Source organism: Micromesistius poutassou, assembly GCF_964030765.1.
Source record: "Micromesistius poutassou genome assembly, chromosome: 5".
Taxonomy (NCBI): Eukaryota; Metazoa; Chordata; class Actinopteri; order Gadiformes; family Gadidae; genus Micromesistius; species Micromesistius poutassou.
In genome coordinates this window covers 4,621,653-4,643,413 of record NC_140275.1, presented here as the reverse complement: position 1 = coordinate 4,643,413, position 21,761 = coordinate 4,621,653, and the positions used below count along the sequence as shown (strand labels likewise).

General features: G+C 44.8%; 1 protein-coding gene across 2 annotated transcripts in view; it reads right to left on the bottom strand.

Moving 5' to 3' along the window:
• pcsk5b (proprotein convertase subtilisin/kexin type 5b) overlaps positions 1-21,761 on the bottom strand; it is a 56,628-nt gene that overhangs the window by 12,144 nt on the left and 22,723 nt on the right. For both annotated transcript variants that reach the window (XM_084468517.1, XM_084468518.1), the window contains exons 10-19: positions 17,983-18,086; positions 15,894-16,011; positions 11,884-12,072; positions 10,244-10,380; positions 9,656-9,787; positions 8,782-8,884; positions 6,200-6,393; positions 5,157-5,241; positions 3,536-3,639; positions 3,218-3,353 (exon numbers count right to left, since the gene is read on the bottom strand). In XM_084468517.1, coding sequence (XP_084324643.1) covers positions 3,218-3,353; positions 3,536-3,639; positions 5,157-5,241; positions 6,200-6,393; positions 8,782-8,884; positions 9,656-9,787; positions 10,244-10,380; positions 11,884-12,072; positions 15,894-16,011; positions 17,983-18,086 — 1,302 coding nt within the window. The remainder of the gene's footprint in view (positions 1-3,217; positions 3,354-3,535; positions 3,640-5,156; positions 5,242-6,199; positions 6,394-8,781; positions 8,885-9,655; positions 9,788-10,243; positions 10,381-11,883; positions 12,073-15,893; positions 16,012-17,982; positions 18,087-21,761) is intronic.

The window sequence follows — 21,761 nt, the reverse complement described above, 5'->3', positions numbered from 1 at the left end:
TGAGTCTATATAATATATTAGTATCACCCTTTGAATTCCTGAAATAAATTAACTTTTGCAGGATATTCAAAAAAGAAAAGAAGATTCTGTATATACGTCCACCCACCAATTTGTTGAAACAACGCACTCACAATGTGGTCAACTAACGCCGACCCATTGCCTAACAAACTTGCAGATTAGCCGGAGAGAAGCAACCGCACATAGTAGCAGTTACAGAAGTGTTACCTCAAAACTCGTTTTTCCCCATACAAGAAAAAAAACTCGCTATCAACGGCTACCAACTCTTCACAAACATTAACTCACCAACATGTAGAAGAGGTATAGCCATCTATGTGCAGAGTGAAATACGTGCAACACCTCAGGACACGCTCAACAAAACAGAATACGCTGAATCACTGGCTAAACATCAAACTCCATCAACATGACCAACTGCTCATTGGATGTGTGTACTGCAACCCCAACTCAACACAGGATAACATCCCTCATCTTTGTCGTGTCTTCGAACAAGTCAGCAAAGGGAGCTATTCACATATCGTAGCAACAGGTGACTTCAATATGAGAATGAATGGGAACTGGGAACTACTATATACAAGCTGCAAGCCGTGGAGGAAATACTGGACGCAATCCAGAACCAATACTGGAAGCATCCTTCCATTCTTAATATCCTAGCTCAATTCGGAAATTTCTCTGGCTATAAAATCAATTTAGAAAAAAGTGAGATGTTTCCTCTTAATCAGGCAGCTACTTCAATCCCTCCATCACATTTCCCATTCCCCATTTAAAATTGTCAACAAATATCTTGGTGTTGAGATCACTCCTGCTTTTTTACCCCTCTTTACTAAAAAATTTTACTAAAATTTTAACATCTTGTTTGAAAAATGTAAAAAAGACTTTGCTAGATGGATGAACCTCCCCCTGTCCTTAGCTGGCTGAATTAACGTTGTTGAAATGGTTGTATTACCAAAATTACTTTACCTCTTTCAAAATATTCCCATCCTGATTCAAAAAAATAATTCTTTAGCTCATTGGAGGGAAGTATATCTTTGTTTATTTGGAACAGTAAACCCCCTAGAATTAAAAGAAGCTCCCTCCAAAGACCTAAAAACCTTGCTGAACTAGCTCTACCTAATTTTATTTACTATTATTGGGCATGCAATATTAAGACAATACTACACTGGATTGGAGGGGACCATCTCAGCGGGGGTGAGGCCTGGGTGCAGATGGAGTGTGCTTCTAGCTCATTTGATCCAGGTTTCATACTATGTGCCCCATCACCTCTCCCGTGGAGCCAATCATATATATATATATATAAATTGACAATTTATATGATGTAGGCCGAAAATGAGCTTCTCCTGAAAGACCAGCAGCCGCCACTGTTGAGGAGGCATGCTCTGGTAACACTGAGCTGTTCTTCACATGGGCTTTAGAATTTAAGTGGTCATCACGCATATTTTTACGGGTCCAATAATTAAACAAGACAAAAGCTGCAATTGGTGAACTACCGAACAGAAATAGATAGATCGCAATAACAGCCGAGCTGCTAGTAGCCAAATCTACATCGATGAATCGTTACACCCCTACAGCCAACTACAGACCAGTTAGACAGCCTGACGTCCATCACATGTAAACTGATGGAAAGCTTGCTCAGAGTCCACCAAACCAGGAAGCTCCTCCTGTCTAACAGCCAGTACAGATTCCGAAAAGGCCAATTGTGTGTTCTGCAGCTACTGGACGTCATAGACAAATGGACTAAGGCTTTAGACCAAGGGAACGCTATCAATGTGGTTTATTGCGACTTTGCTAAGGCTTTCGACACGGTCCCTATCCAGCGGCTCCTCAGTAAAGTGAGCAGATACAGAATTCAAGGAGACATCTTAAAGTGGCTCACCAGTTTCCTGACAAACCGAAGACAGCGAGTAGTGGTAAATGGAACCTGTTCTACATGGTGGTACTGAGTGGTGTCCCACAGGGTAGTGTCCTTGGACCTATCCTGTTCGTCATCTTCATAAACAAAATGCCCGACCAGATAAGCAACATGATCCACCTATTTGCATATGACGCGAAAGTAAGCCGAAGACTCAATCATCTTGATACTACCTCCCTACAAGAAGACATCGACAGACTGGACCAATGGACGGAGACCTGGCAGCTGAGATTCAACGTGGACATATGTAAAACCATGCATATTGGCCATAGCAACCAGCGCCACACCCATGAGATGGGACAGGTGGGCAGCAGGAAAAACCAAGTCACGTTCCAGGATAACCTCATCTTCCACGCCCACATATCCGAGAAGGTGAAACAAGCCAACAGTCTCCTGGGGATGGTACACTGCAGTTTCAAATACCTCAACAATGACTCATTCCGAGCTATATACAAGGCTATCATCCAACCACATATTGAGTATGCATCAACAGTCTGAAACCCCTACAAACAGAAGGAGAACAAGCTATTGGAAGGTGTGCAATGACGAGCCAACAGGCTTCTTCCACACCTGAGAGAACCACCAGTATGTAATTACTCCATAAAATGCCTATAGAACACGCTCGAAAGATTTACGACGGAGCCGATACGAGCAGCAGAGCGGAAACTGGATGGATACACTGAAGCTGATGCTGGGCAGTGTATCGTTGAGCGAGGACCTATGCGGTTCCGTCAGCTGAGGCAGTCATTGCAGCGGTTACTTGTACACCATCCACGACAGAAACAGAAGAGAGGACGTATTTGTCAACTTATTCCTTTCTTTAATAACATTTAAAGATGGACAGTGAAAATCACACTTAAAAGCGCTCCCGGGAATAACATAGTCATCATTTTGGTGACCCAAACGGCCGGTTTGACTAATATTGTCCACCGGCCAATAATGGCAGGAAATAGCAGCTGTTGGGGAATCGTCTGGAATCTCCGGATGGCGAGTCCCTGACCCGAGTAATATTAGTGTAAGTAGGCGTGTACAAACCACCCGATTATTTTTCAAATTTGAAGCCTGAGATCTTGTTAGAGGAAGTGTAATCATTGGTTAAAGTTGAGGGAGAGTGCGATGTCTGCAATGAGTCCCTTTTTTTTGCAGAAAAAAAATCTGTAATTGGACAAATATGCAAGTTTGCGCAATTATGCGGGGCTCGCCTGATTTCACACATCACTAAATAGTGAAACCATGGTCTGACTCATGGTGGGGACTCTGTGCAGCGTTTGCCCCGGAGGTGTGAGGCCTCACCGCTTGCAGGTCCTCTGCAACTGTCCATCGCTGGTCGGCTCTGCCCGGTAGTAGCCCACGCTGCAGCTCAGGACGCAACGCCACTCCTCCATCAGGTAGCCCTCAGCACACCTGGTGCATCCGTCCACGCCCGTCCCTACAGGCCAAACACAGCTTCATTCATATACACACACCACAGCCACTCACTGGAACCTGTAGCTCATAATAGCATAACAGATGACGTATCTTTCATGGTGGCAAAAAGTATTCCCATGAGATTGACAATAAAATAACAAATGATTTAAAGTGAAACAAAGATGGGACATGGCAGGGGCCTACCTGCACAGCTGGCACAGGCCTGGTGGCAGGTCTCACACGCCCGTCGGTGGCCGTTGTAATATGTCCCGGGGTCACAAGTCATCTGACACTTGTTTCCTTGGAGACTGGACACAGAGATGGAAAGCATTAACACTGCTCCTTTCAGCTGCTGCCACAACAAACAGCAATCAGCCACACTTAAGACAGTTCAAGTACTGAAGGGGCAACACACAAAAGATTGCATCTTGTTTAATGACACAATTCATCTCTAGATTAATTTGAACATTAATTAAAATAAGCTTTTTTCTTGGGATTCATTTTTGTTTTTTGAAGTGAGTTAATATGAAGCAGAGACTGGGAAGGAGTCAGGATATGAGTGGTGGTGACGAATGGGTGGAGGGGGGTTTGAGGTTGTTGCTCCCAGTTGGAGCAAGCCATTGGTTGGGTTCTTTGCACTAAGCTGAAGACCAGATGGGCCCCGTAAGCCAATGTTTCCAAGAAACACTCAATGTTCTAGGTAAGGTCCCCCCAGTAACTCTCTATTCTAGGTTAGTTCCCCCCCAGTAACACTCTATTCTAGGTTAGGTCCCCCCCAGTAACACTCTATTCTAGGTTATGTCCCCCCAGTAACACTATATTCTAGGTTAGGTCCCAGTAACACTCTATTCTAGGTTAGGTCCCCCCCAGTAACACTGTATTCTAGGTTAGGTCCCCCCAGTAACACTCTATTCTAGGTTAGGTCCCCCCAGTAACACTCTATTCTAGGTTAGGTCCCCCCAGTAACACTCTATTCTAGGTTAGGTCCCCCCAGTAACACTCTATTCTAGGTTAGGTCCCCCCAGTAACACTCTATTCTAGGTTAGGTCCCCCCAGTAACACTCTATTCTAGGTTAGGTCCCCCCCAGTAACACTCTATTCTAGGTTAGGTGAATAGAGGGACGGTAAGGGCGGGGGGGAGAGAGTCATGTTTTGGGTCTTGTATGTTGTGACCCCCCCATCACCACCTCCTGACCAGGTCGCTTTAAAGACCACTTGGTGTGGACTTAACATAACTTTGGAGTTATAAGAGCCGTCTTAAGGAGCCATCAGGAGTTACGAGGCAATAAACCAACACTTGCTGAGTCCAGTGAGGCTTGAGAGCTCTGTGGGGGAGAAGGCGACGGTAGTTTCCTTTGTTTAGTTCATTATTTACAGTCAATCAGTATAAAGTTTTGTCTTTACTGGTATTTTGTGTCATATAACACGTGGGGTCATGTGGCCTGGGGGGCGGGACCCCAAACCACACTTTAATATAAGTGCCAAGCTAGAAGGTAGAAGAAGCATTGTGTTGGTAACCCACTGCTTAACCACGGCTCTCTAGACTGATTTATAGAGCTCCTCCTGGTCGGCTTTGAAGGCTGCAGTAATGAAGCAGTCATTTTGTCTCAGCACATAACAGCCGTAGTGAGACACCAGTAGGCCCAACACAATTTTCAAACTAAATCTTTACAGTAATAAACAACGGCAGCTAAATAAACAGTGTTAAAGGGGACCTTGCACTGTTTCTTCTGATAGGAGTACATACGTATATGAGTACTGCTCCCTACCCCGACAGAGAACTCTAATCCTCGGCCCTGCCCATGTGTGGGTGGTGGTCCCTCACCTCATTCCAGGTTTACACTCCGTGCAGATGTTGGCAGCCGAGCACCTTTTGCAGCTCTCCGCACACCTCCGGCACATGTTGGAGTCTGGTGGAGGACAGAGTCAGACATGACTAATGGAAACCAGAGCAGTCCTCCCAATCAGAACAACGGCGGGGAGAGGGAGTGCACGACAGAGAAAAACGAGGAGGAGCTGGAGAGAAAGGGGGAGAGAGAGAGAAAGGGGGAGAGAGAGAGACAGGAAGGAGCTGGAGAGAAAGGGGGAGAGAAGGAGAGAGAGACAGAGGAAGGAGTAGCTGCAGAGATGGAAACCACTGGAGGAGGTTGGGGGAGAGGAGAAAGGCAGCGAGAGAGGGGGGGGGAATTAAAGTATTCAGATATGCCAAATCGATTATGGCCGGTTAAGAATACAAACTATTTCAGTTTTACACTCCATCATGGTAAGCGGTGGGAAAGCAAGCGGGATGGTCTAGTCCTTCTCACATTGCGTCGTTAGGATCTCTTTATTACAGAGAGTCAAGAGCCAAAAGCTTTCAGATTTTAACTGTTTGACAAGCTGAATAGGGCATCCATCAAGAGTCCTTGATGCGTTTGTTGATCCGATCACGCCCATTCATTTCATACCAAACAGGACTGAGTTAACATGCACCATTTTTATTTTTTAATTTTATTTTTTAAAATCTGTGCTGCACTTGCCCATCAACTGAAAGGAAATAAGCCCACATCTCCTAGGGAAGCATTAGTTCTCCTGTAATCTATATTTTATCTTACCATGAATAATATATAATGGAATTCCTGTATATTAAGCTTCTTCTTTTTTCAAAAACCAGCAATTGTTCAACAGAGAATTCAAGTCGAATTTGGACTCTGAACTAACGATCCGACCAGTTGACTATTAGGGTACAGCCCTGCGTGTGTGTGCGCGTGTGTGTGTGTGTGTGTGTGTGTGTGTGTGTGTGTGTGTGTGTGTGTGTGTGTGTGTGTGTGTGTGTGTGTGTGTGTGTGTGTGTGTGTGTGTGTGTGTGTGTGTGTGTGTGTAACGTACCATGATCAAGGAAGAAACTATCTGAGCAGCTGGCGACACAGGTGTTGGAGCCCTCGTTGAGATGGAAGCCTGGCCTGCAGGTGGTACACTGGTCGCTACGGCTACCGACACACATCTCACACAGAGACGAGCACTTCTTGCAGCGACGTCTGTCATCACGGAAGAATCCACTGGGGCACTCGGACACGCACATCCTGGGAGGAGGTGAGGGAGACCATCAGCTCCTTTAACTAGTCCTAATGCCCGTCACGGCCCCTACTCCACACCACTGCTGTTGAGGAGCCACTACCACATGACATGAAAACATCCAACACAGAGAAATCTGGAGGGCCAAAACACCACAAACCATTTCACCCAGTGCAGAACTAGACACAGCCAACACCATGATGTCAATACAGTGTGTGTGTGTGTGTGTGTGTGTGTGTGTGTGTGTGTGTGTGTGTGTGTGTGTGTGTGTGTGTGTGTGGGGGGGGGGGGGGGGGGTGGTGGAGCAGATATTCATTTGTCTCCAATATTAACACCAGTTTAGCGCGGTGCCACGGTGAGGCCGGAGGGGGGAGACGGGAGTAGGGCTGCGTGCTGCTGCTAGATGGTTAACAGGTGCTGAACATCTGGTGATCTGCCGCCATGCTCACCACTGGGCAATGCGGGCCCCTATTGCAGAAGAACTCCAGAATACCTCAAAGTTAAATACCTGTGTGTGTGTGTGTGTGTGTGTGTGTGTGTGTGTGTGTGTGTGTGTGTGTGTGTGTGTGTGTGTGTGTGTGTGTGTGTGTGTGTGTGTGTGTGTGTGTGTGTGTTTAGGTATCTGTGTGTGTATAAACTCTGAAAGGATTACTGTGCTTTTGACCACCAAATGCTGGACTGTTAATCTGCTGTAATGAAATGCAGATGACATTCCACACACTTGATGACATCAATCCCCTTTCTAAAACACGGCTGCATAACTAAACACCATCATCTAGTCATAACCCTTAACCATGAGCCTACACTTTAACATCATCACCGTAAGCAACAACTTAACCTAGGTGTTGCTCATGACCATTAACACCTTAACCTAGTCATAACCATCAAAAATACATTAACCTAGACATGACCAAACATCTTCACCTAGTCATGATATTAAGATCATCTTAACCTAGACATGATGAAACACCTTAACCTAGACATGATATTAACATCACCTTAACCTAGTCATGACCATGAACACCTTAACCTAGACATGATGAAACACCTTAACCTAGACATAACCAAACACCTTAACCTAGACATAACCAAACATCTTAACCTAGACATAACCAAACACCTTAACCTAGACGTAACCAAACACCTTAACCTAGACGTAACCAAACACCTTAACCTAGACGTAACCAAACACCTTAACCTAGCCATGACCATTAATACCTTAACCTAGCCATGACCATTAACACCTTAAGCTAGACATGACCAAACTCCTTAACCTAACCGTGACCAGTCATCACCCTAACTTAGACTTAACCAATTCCCTTTAAAAATGCAGTTAGACATTTAGTATGAAAAACGATTGACACTGGAGTATTGTCTTCAGATTGTGCGACACGCACACAACCTTTTCTGACTCTAATCTGTGTGACTTAAGACTTATGGAAGGATGTAATTACCTGAGCCACAACCACAGGCTTTATTCATCTCTTATTCCCCATTGAAGTACAAAAGGTTGCAGAATCTTTAAAAGGCACAATAGTGATGAGGTGAACACCTGCTGCCCGGTTAGCTGCTGGGCTAGCCTTTTATTAGCACCCATAGCCAAAGACACAAAGGCAGCTTCAACCTGCCTTTGATCCTCAAACGACACACCCAAACACTGTTCCCCAGGTCCCACCTGACCCAACACACACTCACTTCATCCTCAATAACATTAGACTGCATGATTACACACACACACACACACACACACACACACACACACACACACACACACACACACACACACACACACACACACACACACACACACACACACACACACACACACACACACACACACACACACACACACGGATTGTGTGAAGAGTAATCTCTTCCAAAAAGGACTTCGCGTTCCTAAAGATCCTCGCCCCGGAAAAACAATTGTGGGAAATGTATAGGGGACGTATAGGACTACTGGATTACTTACTGATACAGAGGATTATATCATTAAAGTACTGTGTCAAAACCTTTGGTACAGTAAGATTGTGAAGCGGCAAAGAAGATTGCACTGAACATGAGCCCATGAGTGTTGAAACAGCGCACTACAGGGTGCAGTCTAAAGGGCTGATTAAGGTCCCACGGTCACGCAACGCAAGGGGGCTACGGACCCCTCACGTCCTTGCGGACCCTCCTTGCGTCCACCGCAATGGCCTGACGCGTGCCTCCCAAAAATTGTAACCTTCCGTCGAGGCGACACAGCCGCAAGGGCTGTGAATGGTCTGCTCACTAAAACCCGACGCAGAGCCATAAAGGTTCACGACTGCGTTGAAGCGTCTGCAGGGTCATTGCGTTGCGTGAATGTGGAACCATAATCAGCCCTTAAAAGTACATGAAACACTTCAGAAGCTGCTTGCCTTGTGTTGTTCTTGAACTTGAAGAAGTAGTGGAGGCAGTTGATGCAGTGGTGGGGGCCCGGGCCCTCGCAGCCGTTCTCATTGCACTCAGAGTGACAGGGGCCTGGAGGCAGGGGCCACACACACACACACACACACACACACACACACACACACACACACACACACACACACACACACACACACACACACACACACACACACACACACACACACACACACACACACACACACACACACATAAAACTCTGGGGACAGAAGCCCTGAGAAAGCCTTTATATTCCTTAGTGATGTGATGGAGCCGGACCTCTGACCGTATATCTGGCGTAATGCATTTTGATAAATTCCTAAAGCCCAACTCGTCAGTAATGACTGCACAGACTTGTGGCTGCGGGCATGCCCTGGTATTAAAACTTATTTTAAACGATTGCTTGAAGTACACTTCAAGTATTATTAAAGACAAAAGCACAAGTCTGTGTAGTTCTCTGGTGTTGTGCCTAACTATAACAAGTGAAGTACACAGCTTTAGAAAGCACAAGCTGTTGTACCATAATGGGGGCATAGGCTAACCCTTGTATCAAAGCACATTTTGCATTGGTTACAAAACTGGAGTTGGCCAACAGTTAACAGACCTGGCCATAGATCATTATTTTGATTTATTAAAGTTATTTGATATAGTTGTTATACTTGACATAATTGGTTGATGATGACATAGAAAAATATCAACATCCTTTATGCTGACTAATTTTGTTAATGTCACGATGCTATTCTCCATCCTATATGCAGACTGACTGTGGTAATGTCATGATGCTATTCTATAGTCAGACTGACTGTGGTAATGTCATGATGCTATTCTATCACTGGGTCCTCATACCGTTGTACTCCTCTGTGAACTCCTCCTCAGCCCGCTCCACCAGGTCGGTGGACCGGGGCTTCTCACTGTGGGGTGCGGAGTACGGGTGTACCGAGGTGCCATAAAGCACCAGAGACCACTCCTTCAGTTTGCCTTCAGAGAGAGGACATGGAAACGTTTATCAACAATTGATTTACTTCTAGCGCATAAAATACAGGAGCTTCGGATCGCAGGGGTTAGGGTGTGGGTCTAGTAGCTCAAGCTAACCTCCAGCTAATAGGTTTTGTGAGCTGTTGGTATCTGTACACGGTGTAGGAGGCAGGCCAAAGACCTGCATGGTTATACCAATGCTCCCCTGGCTCCAACGTATACTTTAATGTCACATTCAAATAGTTTAGAGGATGGAGAACAAGCGCATACAGAAACAATACATGGATCCACGCGGATACAGCAGACACTGCTAGATACAGAATAACAAACGACTGCTTATTCTGCCCCAAGTACTCATCTCCATTGGTGGGAAAATATAGATTTAGTAAATTGATAACAGTAACCACTTAATTCTCTGATAGACTTAGTTCATAAGGTTTGTGAACGCTGCTCTCAGACCTGGGACTTTCTGGCTCCGGAGTTGGGACAGCGAGTCGTAGATCTCCAGGACCCAGTCCCCGGCTGCCTTCTCTCCCCAGCAGTGGGTGGTCATGAACTCCCAGTTCTTGAAGCCCTCTGAGGAATGGTCAAACAATCTGGACACAGAGAACACAGAGCCCAAGATTTACAACACAAACATGCTAATTAATATTAAAAATACAGTCAAATTATAATTAATTCCACGCATAAAGCAAGAAGTCAACATCATGGGCTGTAGTTCGCTTGCAGTGATGTTACCAACCTATCTCTGCTTGACATCACTCAGACCCAGAGAGTTATTTATTTATGTATTATACAACAGTTAGTTCCGACCAAGTCATCTGATTGGACAAAAGGCATTCCATGAGTGCTGATATAGAGTATAACAGCACTGGAACTTTTCACTCTACATGTACTCCGCTTTACAGGTGTTGTGATAACCGTTAATGCTATTAAGCTAGTATGTTTGTGTGTTGCTTGGCTACAGTTCAGTCCCAGTCCAGTTGCAGATCTATTTGTGTTGGCGGAGCCAAATAAATCATTAAATAAACAAATGTAATGATTGTTAGCTAATAAATGGTGCTTGTAGAACTGTTGTATAGAAGCAATATCACACAAGAGGGGGTGCTGTTGTACTGAATATCAGCACGGCTGTGATTATGTTTGGCACTCAACCTATGGCCTCGTGTCTACGACCCAATCCCAGCCGTGCTGATATTTTTTCATTTAAATTTTCACAGTGATAACTTGGTGGCCAGATCAAGACAGAAGATAGGCTTTTTATTTAGGAACAGATGTAATTTCCCAGTTTTCTGTAGGAAAGGGATAGATTATAGAGGCAGTTGTCCTCTCTGCTCTGGATTACGAAGATGTGGTTTATAGACATGCATCTGCCACGTCTCTCAGGGCCCTGGATGCTGTCTATCATTCAGCCTTTAGCCCATAACAGAGGAAGCCTACAATACCCATCAGTGTACTCTATATGAAAAAGTTGGATGGATTTCTCTATCCGCAAGGCGCGATTTGCATTTGTTTTTATTTATTTATAAAGCATTTTTAGGGAAACTTCCTGCCTCATTGATAGACTGGTATTCAAGCCCCTACCAGACACAGACTGGCAGGTTGGCATTAAAGATCCCTCAAGTCCGTACTGAGCTAGGGAAAACTGCTTTTAGTTTTTATCAGCCTGGAATACCCTGCAGCATGAGCTAGGTATTAACACCTTGGTCCCATTTAACCTTTTTAAGACATTGCTCAAAGACCACCTGTCTCATTCATGGAATTGTTTTAATTAATTGTGATTGTGGTTATTTGTATGTATTAATTGTCTGTTCTTTCTGCTCAATTTTTATCCTGTTATTTCTGTTAAATTCCTAAATCTATGTTTTATTTATGCTCCTTTGTATTTTACTCAACATCATTGCAAATGAGGATCATCTTGAAACAGATTAGCCTTAATCGTTTTACAAATCTTTTTAGAATGACTTTTAAAATGAAACAGAATCTAAAATCATCCCCAAATACTTCAATGAGCTCATCTTTAATTCTAACATTGGCGTTGATGAATCTAAAGAGGCTCAGTGAGTTCCTCGGGTCCTGAACGTGGCCCTTCCTGTTACCTGTTGGCCAGCAGCTGGGACTTGGTCCCCGAGGGGGAGGTGAGGTTGATGGACAGGTCTCCGCGGCGGGGGTGCGTGATGGTGATGCGTACGACCACGTGCTCCAGGTAGATGACGCGGTGGTTGGGGTTGTCGGTGCAGCCGGTGGCCTTGTACACGGAGCGCACAACGTGCTCCGATCGGATGGTTCTGGAAACACACGAGGCAACGTGGTCATTTGGCTCTCTCCGTTTATTATTGCAGAAAAGATTTTCAGAGGTTGAAGGTGCCAAAATGGGAATTACAACTGGCATATTTGTATGTGATAAGCTGGTACAGCACATGCAGGCTGGTGCTAAACTGGTATAACTGTATATAACTGGTAGAACTGTATACTGTATTGTTGGGCATGTTCAAGAGAAACAGTGCTAATACTGAAAGCCAATTAAAGCCAATTAAATATCCAATGGGATGACTTGTCCATATGCATGCATCTGATGTGATCTACACCTCAGCCATTATTCAATGCATGTGGCAGAGAAGCTCGACTGTTGGAGAAGAGCTTGGTCTACAAGTCAATACTCCACACCACAACAAGAACCAGGTAGGGCTCTGGGTCACCACTACAAGAACCATGTAGGGCTCTGGGTCACCATGACAAGAACCAGGTGGGACTCTGGGTCACCACGACAAGAACCAGGTAGGGCTCTGGGTCACCATGACAAGAACCAGGTAGGGCTCTGGGTCACCACCACCCAGCATCATGTGGTGATGATCTCCTCTGGCAGAATGGAGGAGGGGGAAAGTGAAGAAGGTTGTAATGGCTTTTCTTCTAGCCCATGTGTTGGAAAGAAGGGCTCGCAAGACTCACAGTTGTCAGGGTTACGACAGTGGTGTTGACATTTGTTCGGGATCGCGTACTGATAAAATACAGATGTCTATCAATGCAGCCCAAGCACAACTTTGTTTCGATAACTCAAGCCATGTTCCTTCTTCAGCTCTTCATTAGCCACTACGGCTGACACACACACACACACACACACACACACACACACACACACACACACACACACACACACACACACACACACACAAGTCAACGGTTGAACCAGCACATGATGACCAGATCAACTTGCTCTACCTTCTCAGTTAATTCTGCTCATTATTTTACATAGTCTGCAATGCAAAGAGAAAAAGGCTTGTTTTTTGAAACGTAGTTCCAAGGAGTTGATTTTGAGGACGTCTTCATACTTTTTTAGCGGGATCATCGAGTAATCTCGTTGCATCCAACCTTTTACTCCGTACCAGTCCAGGTGCTCACACAGGGCCAAGCAAGCCACATCTAAATAATAGCATTTCATACAATAATCCACTTCAAATTAACATTCAATTCGACAACAATGAGAACATATATCCTGAAATCTATTATTTGAAGTATTGGTACGAATGCACCTTACAGTGATGATGGCAGAGCAAGCAAAGGTCTAAACACCACATTATAAGCTTGTGCAAGGAGTGTGGAATACAAGGAACTATTTCTCTTTTCCAAGCGTAGGAAAGACAAAGTGTGAGGTGGTTAGAGAGGCCGAGGCTGACATCACAGCTCTGGCTCCATAACAGCAACATAACGCAGACATCTGGACCATGGACACACAGACCAGACATCTGAACCATGGACACACAGACCAGACATCTGAACCATGGACACACAGACCAGACATCTGAACCATGGACACACAGACCAGACATCTGAACCATGGACACACAGACCAGACATCTGAACCATGGACACACAGACCAGCAGAGCAGACATCTGGACCATGGACACACAGACCAGCAGAGCAGACATCTGGACCATGGATACACAGACCAGACATCTGGACCATGGACACACAGACCAGCAGAGCAGACATCTGGACCATGGACACACAGACCAGACATCTGAACCATGGATACACAGACCAGACATCTGGACCATGGACACACAGACCAGCAGAGCAGACATCTGGACCATGGACACACAAACCAGCAGAGCAGACATCTGGACCATGGACACACAGACCAGACATCTGGACCATGGACACACAGACCAGCAGAGCAGACATCTGGACCATGGACACACAAACCAGCAGAGCAGACATCTGGACCATGGACACACAGACCAGACATCTGGACCATGGACACACAGACCAGCAGAGCAGACATCTGGACCATGGACACACAGACCAGCAGAGCAGACATCTGAAGCAGATACAGCCAGCGATTAGCCGTTTGTCTTGTGTGTGCTCCAAGGGGAGCGAATGGAGCGATTGCAGACATTACCAAACACACAGCAGAAAGAGGGGCCGGCCAGAGGGTGTTTGAGGAACGCAGCCGTGACGTGGAGCCTGTGAGTTATGTAGCAAGCTGGATGTGCAATGACTCGAGGGGAACGCTGGAAAAACACACCCTCCCAGGTGCGTGTGAGGATGTGCCAACAAGGCCCCCCCCCCACGGTGTCCTGTCATGAAGTGTGGAAACACGGCCCTATCAAACAGACCAGCATAGGGGTGGGAAGGGCACATGGAGGAGCCACCAGCCGCACTCTAATGGTCCACCTAATGAGGGCCCCCACGGACCAGCCTCCCCCGCCACTCAGGAGCAGACAGCACAGACAGAGAGCGCCTCAGACAGAGAGAGAGACAGAGCCTCAGACAGAGAGAGAGACAAAGAGAGCCTCAGACAGAGAGAGAGAGAGAGAGCCTCAGACAGAGAGAGAGACACAGAGAGAGAGCCTCAGACAGAGAGAGAGAGAGAGAGAGAGAGAGAGAGAGAGAGAGAGAGAGAGAGAGAGAGAGAGAGAGAGAGAGAGAGAGAGAGAGAGAGAGAGAGAGAGAGAGAGAGAGAGAGAGCCTCAGACAGAGAGAGAGAGCCACAGACAGAGAGAGAGACAGAGCCTCAGACAGAGAGAGAGCCTCAGACAGAGAGAGAGACAGAGCTTCAGACAGAGAGAGAGAGACAGAGAGAGAGACATTCACACAAACTGGCTGACACATCACCAATAACAAGCTGTAAAGACTCTTGCTCAGCCGAGTGTGTGTGTGTGAGTGTAAGGTCTTAGGTTCAAACTAGCACAGCAGAACTAATGCCTGGCCCTTATCGGTGCAGCTTGCAGAACTTTACTCTCTCTCACACAGGGGTCTAAATAACACACTGGGGGAATGATCCAAGGAAGGAAGGAAGGAAAGAAGGAAAGAAAGAAAGCAAGCAAGAGAGAAGAGAGACAGAAATAGTGAGTGACAGAGAGAGAGCGAGAGAGAGAGCCAGAGAGACAATGTATACCGGAGATGCAAGTTTGGTGTGGGCAGGTAATATTTATATGGGCCCTATTCACTCTTGTTCTCTTCCTCCTTGCAGTTCATCCCGAGTGGTCTCCACCATACCCTGTATCACTCTGCTAAACCATGTCTGATCAGATAAAGACGAAGGAGGAACCATAGCGCCTCCAATTAAACAGCAAAGGCACAGGAGGAGGAGTCTGCCCCTGCCACGTATGTCCTCGCTGGGGAGGTGGAGAGAGCTCCATCCCAACCTCCGGCAATACCAGCTGGACCAGTCAGGGGCCGAGAGAAGAGGGCCAGGGGCCTAACAATAATTAAATGGTAAATGGTCCTCATTTCTAAAGCACTTTACAGTGTTGATTGACATTCACACATTCATGCACACACCGACGGCGGAGTCAGCCACGCAGGGCGACAGCCAGCTTGTGAGGAGCAGTCAGGGTGAGGCGTCTCGCTCAGGGACACCTCTACACTCAGCTAGGAGGAGCCGGGGATTTAACCAGCAACCTTGCAGTTACCAGCCAACCCGTGCTGCCGCCCTACTAATTACTTAGTGGCTCCACGAAGGGTTGTTGGCGTTGATGGGCTTCAAAACTTCAAAGACATGGACTTGACATAACTCTGGGGACAGTTCAGCCCTTTAGCTGGTTAGTTCTATAATCCTATCAACCATATTAACACATTGGAGTACAGACATGTGCATGGTTGTACCTGATCTGTCGGTCAGCACTCTCCACGCAGATGTGCTGGGCAGGAACCTGCTTCCATCGCTCCGCCTCCTTCACCATGGCCTCTGCGTCCATCAGGCCGAAGCCGTACAAGTGGCTGACTGCAACATGACAGGATGTCCGTCAAACACCACAGCCAATCAGAAGCCTTACTGATTGACAGAACAGTTTTTTTGATCAATAGACCTCTGAAGAATAAGTCCCGCCTCCGAGGCTAGGTCAAATGTCTATGGGAAATAACATGGGGTTTATGAATGATCGTACATAACAAACTGTAGGTGTCGAGGAAGTAAAAGCTGCGTCACGTTTTCAACTACAAACGTTTCCATCTAGTTTCAACTGGGTTTTTGGATTTTGGGTGCCGTTAAAGTAGCATTAATAATCGTTTACTTCTTTAACAGCACCGACAATCCAAAAACAGTCGAAACTAGATGGAAAAAGTGTGTAGTTCAAAACGTGACGCAGCTTTTACTTCTTCGCCACCTACAGAGTTTGTTATGTACGATCATTCAAAAAACCCATGTTATTTCCCATAGACATTTGACCGAGGGAACCAGAGCCTTGGAGGCGGGACTTATTCTTCAGAGGTCTATTATGTCTATAGAGTTTTCCTTACCACTGAAGTGGTCAGGTAATATAGAATATATAGATATAAGTAGTTGGGAGATGCATGAGTAAAGTGCATTATTACTGGAGATTCCATAACATTTGTATCTGATAATGCCACTGTTTTGAAATAGGGGTGTAATTATTAATCGATTTGTATCGATTAATCGATTATACAGCCGACGATTTGATGCATCGATTTGTCCACGAGTATCGATTATTAAAAATATATATATATATATATATATATATATAAATAATTTCTTTTTTTACAGTGAATAGGCTATTTGCCATACTAGACCTGCACAGTAAGCACTAAAGTTTGTATAGAATAATGTTTTTGTATTCACAATAAAAGCCAAATGATTAATTTTTTGTTGATTTATTTGAAAGATATTATATTAATAGATATAATGTAAAAAAATATTGAGTATCGAATCGAATTGTATCGTGGGGAATTCTGAAGTATCGAAAATAATCGAATCGTTAGCTTAAGAAATCGATATTGTAATAAACGAATCGTCAAGAATACTCAGATTTACACCCCTATTTTGAAAACCAGGTGGAATAAACATGTCATGTTTAAATAAATTTGATGGCATGGCCTTGCTCTCCATTTGTACAACGTCTGCATGAATCTTGTGTTAACATTATAACCATCTTGGCCAGCACTAGTAACTGGGCCAGCTGGCCGGCAGAGCAGCGGCACAAACACATTCAGCCTGAAAGTGAATGAGATGTAATTTCTCCTCAGACTCCACAATGAACCAGAAGGCAACATTCTGGAGGACTCAATTCAAACAAGCTTGAACAAACAGCAAAATGATGGCATTTGAAAGTTGGATATACATACACCTGACTAGGTTACATAGCCTCTATCAAACACACTCCCATCTGTCAGCATTGATTATCCATGCATGTCACACACACACACACACACACACACACACACACACACACACACACACACACACACACACACACACACACACACACACACACACACACACACACACACACACACACACACACACACACACACGTGTTTTTGTGTCTCCAAGTAAGCGTGTGTGTGTGTGTCTGTCTCAAAGTGTGTATATGTGCATGTGTGTGTCAAGTGGCAGCCATAGCTGCTTTTGAGGCTCAGATGTAGATGGTGGTTACCCTTAGGTGTATGAGACTGACCGCACCCGTCATTCTGACCAGTTCATCCTCATATAAGGTATTTCCTTGGTCCTTGTTGAAAATTATATTTCATTAAAAAGTTATTAAGGATTGAACGTTATTGCGTTTTGGCCATAGATGGCCAGGTGGCCATTCAAGTCCAAATATGTATTGTTCTTTATGCTGGCGGCAATCTCTCAAACAATGCACAACACTATGTAGAACGCAAATCTACAAACTCAAAACTGTTGTGTGTAAATGCTACATCCATATATATTTTTTTTTTCTGTGTGTGTCCTCACCATTATAACCCGCTGCATTGGTCTTCCAGTCAGGCGCGTTGAGGTGTCCCGCTCTGGACGTCTTCACGATGATGTGCTGCACGTCCCGCCAAGTCAGCACCGGGCTGCAGAGATGGAACACAACCATTTCAAAAACACGTGCGTGTGCGTGTCCAAATAGTAACCTAGGTGCAAAATGACAGACATTCAACAGCCATGCCACCCACCCAGCCATGCATGCATCCAGCAGCCAGCCGCCCATGCACCCACCCGTCTCCCTCAGATCTCACGTGAGATCCCTCACAGGATGGCTGCCATGTGTCTGTCTCCTTTGATGTCCAAACCCATTGAAATAAGGAGAAGGCCAGAAGAAGTGGGTCACCAAGTTTCCCCGCGAATCTCTTTGCTCCTCTGCATCTCATATGCCAGCCAGATGCTCTGGCTGTGGCATATGCCCCCCGCCTCCCCTCACTCTCAGAGACCACCCCAACAAGTAGAGGAATAGACCTCTGAAGAATAAGTCCCACCTCCGAGGCTCCGGTTCCCTCGGTCAAATGTCTATGGGAAATAACATGGGGTTTTTGAATGATCGTATATAACAAATTCTGTAGATGGCGAAGAAGTAAAAGCTGCGTCACGTTTTTAACTACACACTTCTTCCATCTTGTATCGACTGGCTTTTTGGATTTTCGGTGCCGTTAAAGTAGCATTAATAATCGTTTAATCCAAAAACCCAGTCGAGACTAGATGGAATAAGTGTGTAGTTCAAAGCGTGATGCAGCTTTTACTTCTTCTCCACCCACAGAGTTTGTTATGTACGATCATTCATAAACCCCATGTTATTCCCCGTAGACATTTGACCGAGGGAACCGGGAGCCTCAGAGGCAGGACTTATTTTTCAGAGGTCTATACTGGTCAGACACGGAGAAGCCCTGCTCGGTGTTGACTGTGTTATAGTAAAAACAACACACACTTCCAGAGCAGTCCTTCTACAGATTTTACTGTATACACACTCACTTATTCTACTATAAGAAAATGTGGAATTAATTTAATCACTACAAAGTAGTGTTAATTTTGTCACCTATTTTTAATGTAGTCTTAGTCTTGTGCCCAATGTCCTTGTTACTGTGTGTTCACACCGCACTGCGACACGTTTCAATGCAAAGTGAACGTAGAGACGCGTATCAGGAGAAATTTGTCACAGCAAAACCCTGCGACAAGATTTGATTGACGGGGCGACAGTTTTCCCAAAAACGGGCAGGCGCGTTCACGTGGATTTGTCGCGCGAATGAGCGACAGATTTTGCAGAAGTTGAAATATTTAAACTTCTTCGCGGCATTCGCGTTGAGACAGCCAATCAGCGTTCACTCCCTGTGGGTAAAATGGGTGAAGTAACGTAAAACAGCCAATCACCATTCAACCGGCTGGGACAACCGTTCCCTGCACTCCGCAGTGAACCGCAGCTTGGAGAAGAAAGTGATTGTTGCCGTTTGCTACTCCCGGAGCTCTATATATAATATTATATATATAATATATAAATATCTATATAATATAATATATACAATATATATATAATATCACGGCACAAAGCGGTGTGCGCCTCCGGATTATATTATGAACCCATAAACGACGGGCATTCCGACGTCTCTCCCTCTTCCACAACAGGTACAGACACGCAATGGTGGTTACCTTGGCCATGGTTGATGAGAATGAATTGGCATGAAGGACCGTTGGCGGGCAAAATGCTCTGCGACAAAATTCGCCCCGCGACAGGTTTCAATGCACACAGTATGCACAGCGACAGATTTAGATTTGTTGCACGCGAACAGGCGAAAAGTGTGTCTTTTGGTGTGAACGCACAGCTAGTTTTAGTCATATTTAGTCATTCACATATCTTTTTTTGTTAGTCAAGTTTTAGTCAACAAAAAGTCTCGTAATTTCAGTCTAGTTTTAGTCAAAAGAGAACTCAAGGTCTTAGTCAAGTTTTAGTCGACTAAAAGTCTCGTCATTTTAGTCAAAACATTTTAGTCTTTTTTTAAATAACAAATTATTTGAGATTATTTCTGATAACCATTTCAGTCAAATAGTGTTTCACACATCTCAAATATTGGTTAAATGTCATAATTACCTGACAAAATACACTTGTTGAATGATTTTTGATGAATACAACTTTGTTAAACATGTCTGTTTTTCTGATTTAAGAGACACATTCACAAATGATGAACTTGTTCTGAAGAGTATTTAATTTTTTTAACACAATTCAAAAGCTGCGGCCAACTGTTTTTGGTTGCCTTGTGTTTTCTGTTCAGAGCAGAAATAAAAAATAAATAAAAAACTGAAAAGAATAGGCCTAGGTTGGTCTTGAGAAATATCAAATGAGATTTAACAAGGCTTAACAATTAATAATTAAATAATATTTCTGCTGTTACTACAGCTGCTGATACTACAGCTTACTACAACTGCTGATACTACAGCTCGTCGCCACTCGTCACTCTGGCAGAAAACAGTCTTGCACGCGTTTCCCAGTCTTCTTGTGACAACGGAACACACGTGCAAGCCGTGCATCGCACACATTCCACATGCGTCACACACGTGAAACACAGCACGCGCACACTCACGTGCAGTGACTACTATATGTGACAATGAAATGCAAGCGAGCGATGGAGGACGTGAAGAAGTAATTGGCATTAGGAAAGTTTAAAACGATCGAAAATCAAGGAAAGTCTACTGTGTGGAAGTATTATGAAGTTATGATTGTGCTCGCAGTTAACGCGCGCTTGTTGCGCTGATCGGTTGACAATTCCAAAATGCCTTGCATGCATATATATCTTGATGCCTGTCGGGCTCGGGTCGGGCTCTGTTACTTCTCTGTCGGACGCAGGCCGGGCTCGGACAGAAAAATGTGGCCCGTTCCGCGCTCTAGCTGGCAGCAACAGCACAAACTCATTTGGAATATTTTGAAGGCGTAACAGCTGAATATTCTATCTCATGATGAAAAAGTAGAGACGAATGTAGATGAAAATGGAGAGAGATTTCATCTTAGTTTTTATTTTATGCAAATCATTTTAGTCTTGTCTTTTTTCATCAACAATAATGTATGTTAATTGAGTCTTAGTCAGTGTTTGGACATTGGTGCAGTCTCGTCATGGTCTCGTCTTGGTCATGGAAAAAAAGGTTGTTGACGAACATATTTAGTCTCGTCTGACGAAATTAACACTAGAACAAAGCGAGACCAACCTTAACCATGTATTCATATTATAGCAATTTCAGGATGAAATATGGAAATTATGAAAGTGTCTAGCTTTCATAATCTACACAAGTGTTTAGCTAGGAAATGACACACACACACACACACACACACACACACACACACACACACACACACACACACACACACACACACACACACACACACACACACACACACACACACACACACACACACACACACACACAAAAGATGATATCTGTCGTAAAAAGGAGATGAAGAGAAAATGCCATGAGCAGTTGGAATAGACTCGTGATCTGATCAATATTAATAGGCTTATCTTCCCCTGTGTAATTATGGTTCTATGAATGCATGGCCATTAATTAAAATAGACTTTGGCATCGTTATCTAGGCTAGGGACAGCCTATAAAACAGGCCAATACTAATTAATATAGAAGCACAGGGCTGAGCCATAGATGGCAGAAATAACATGGCAGTACTCCTGATACTGCGTCCTGTGGTTCCCTGAGTAAACACGAGGAACAAAGGGATCTGAGAGAGGAGGAGGAGGTGCTGAAGTCGTTTAGCTACC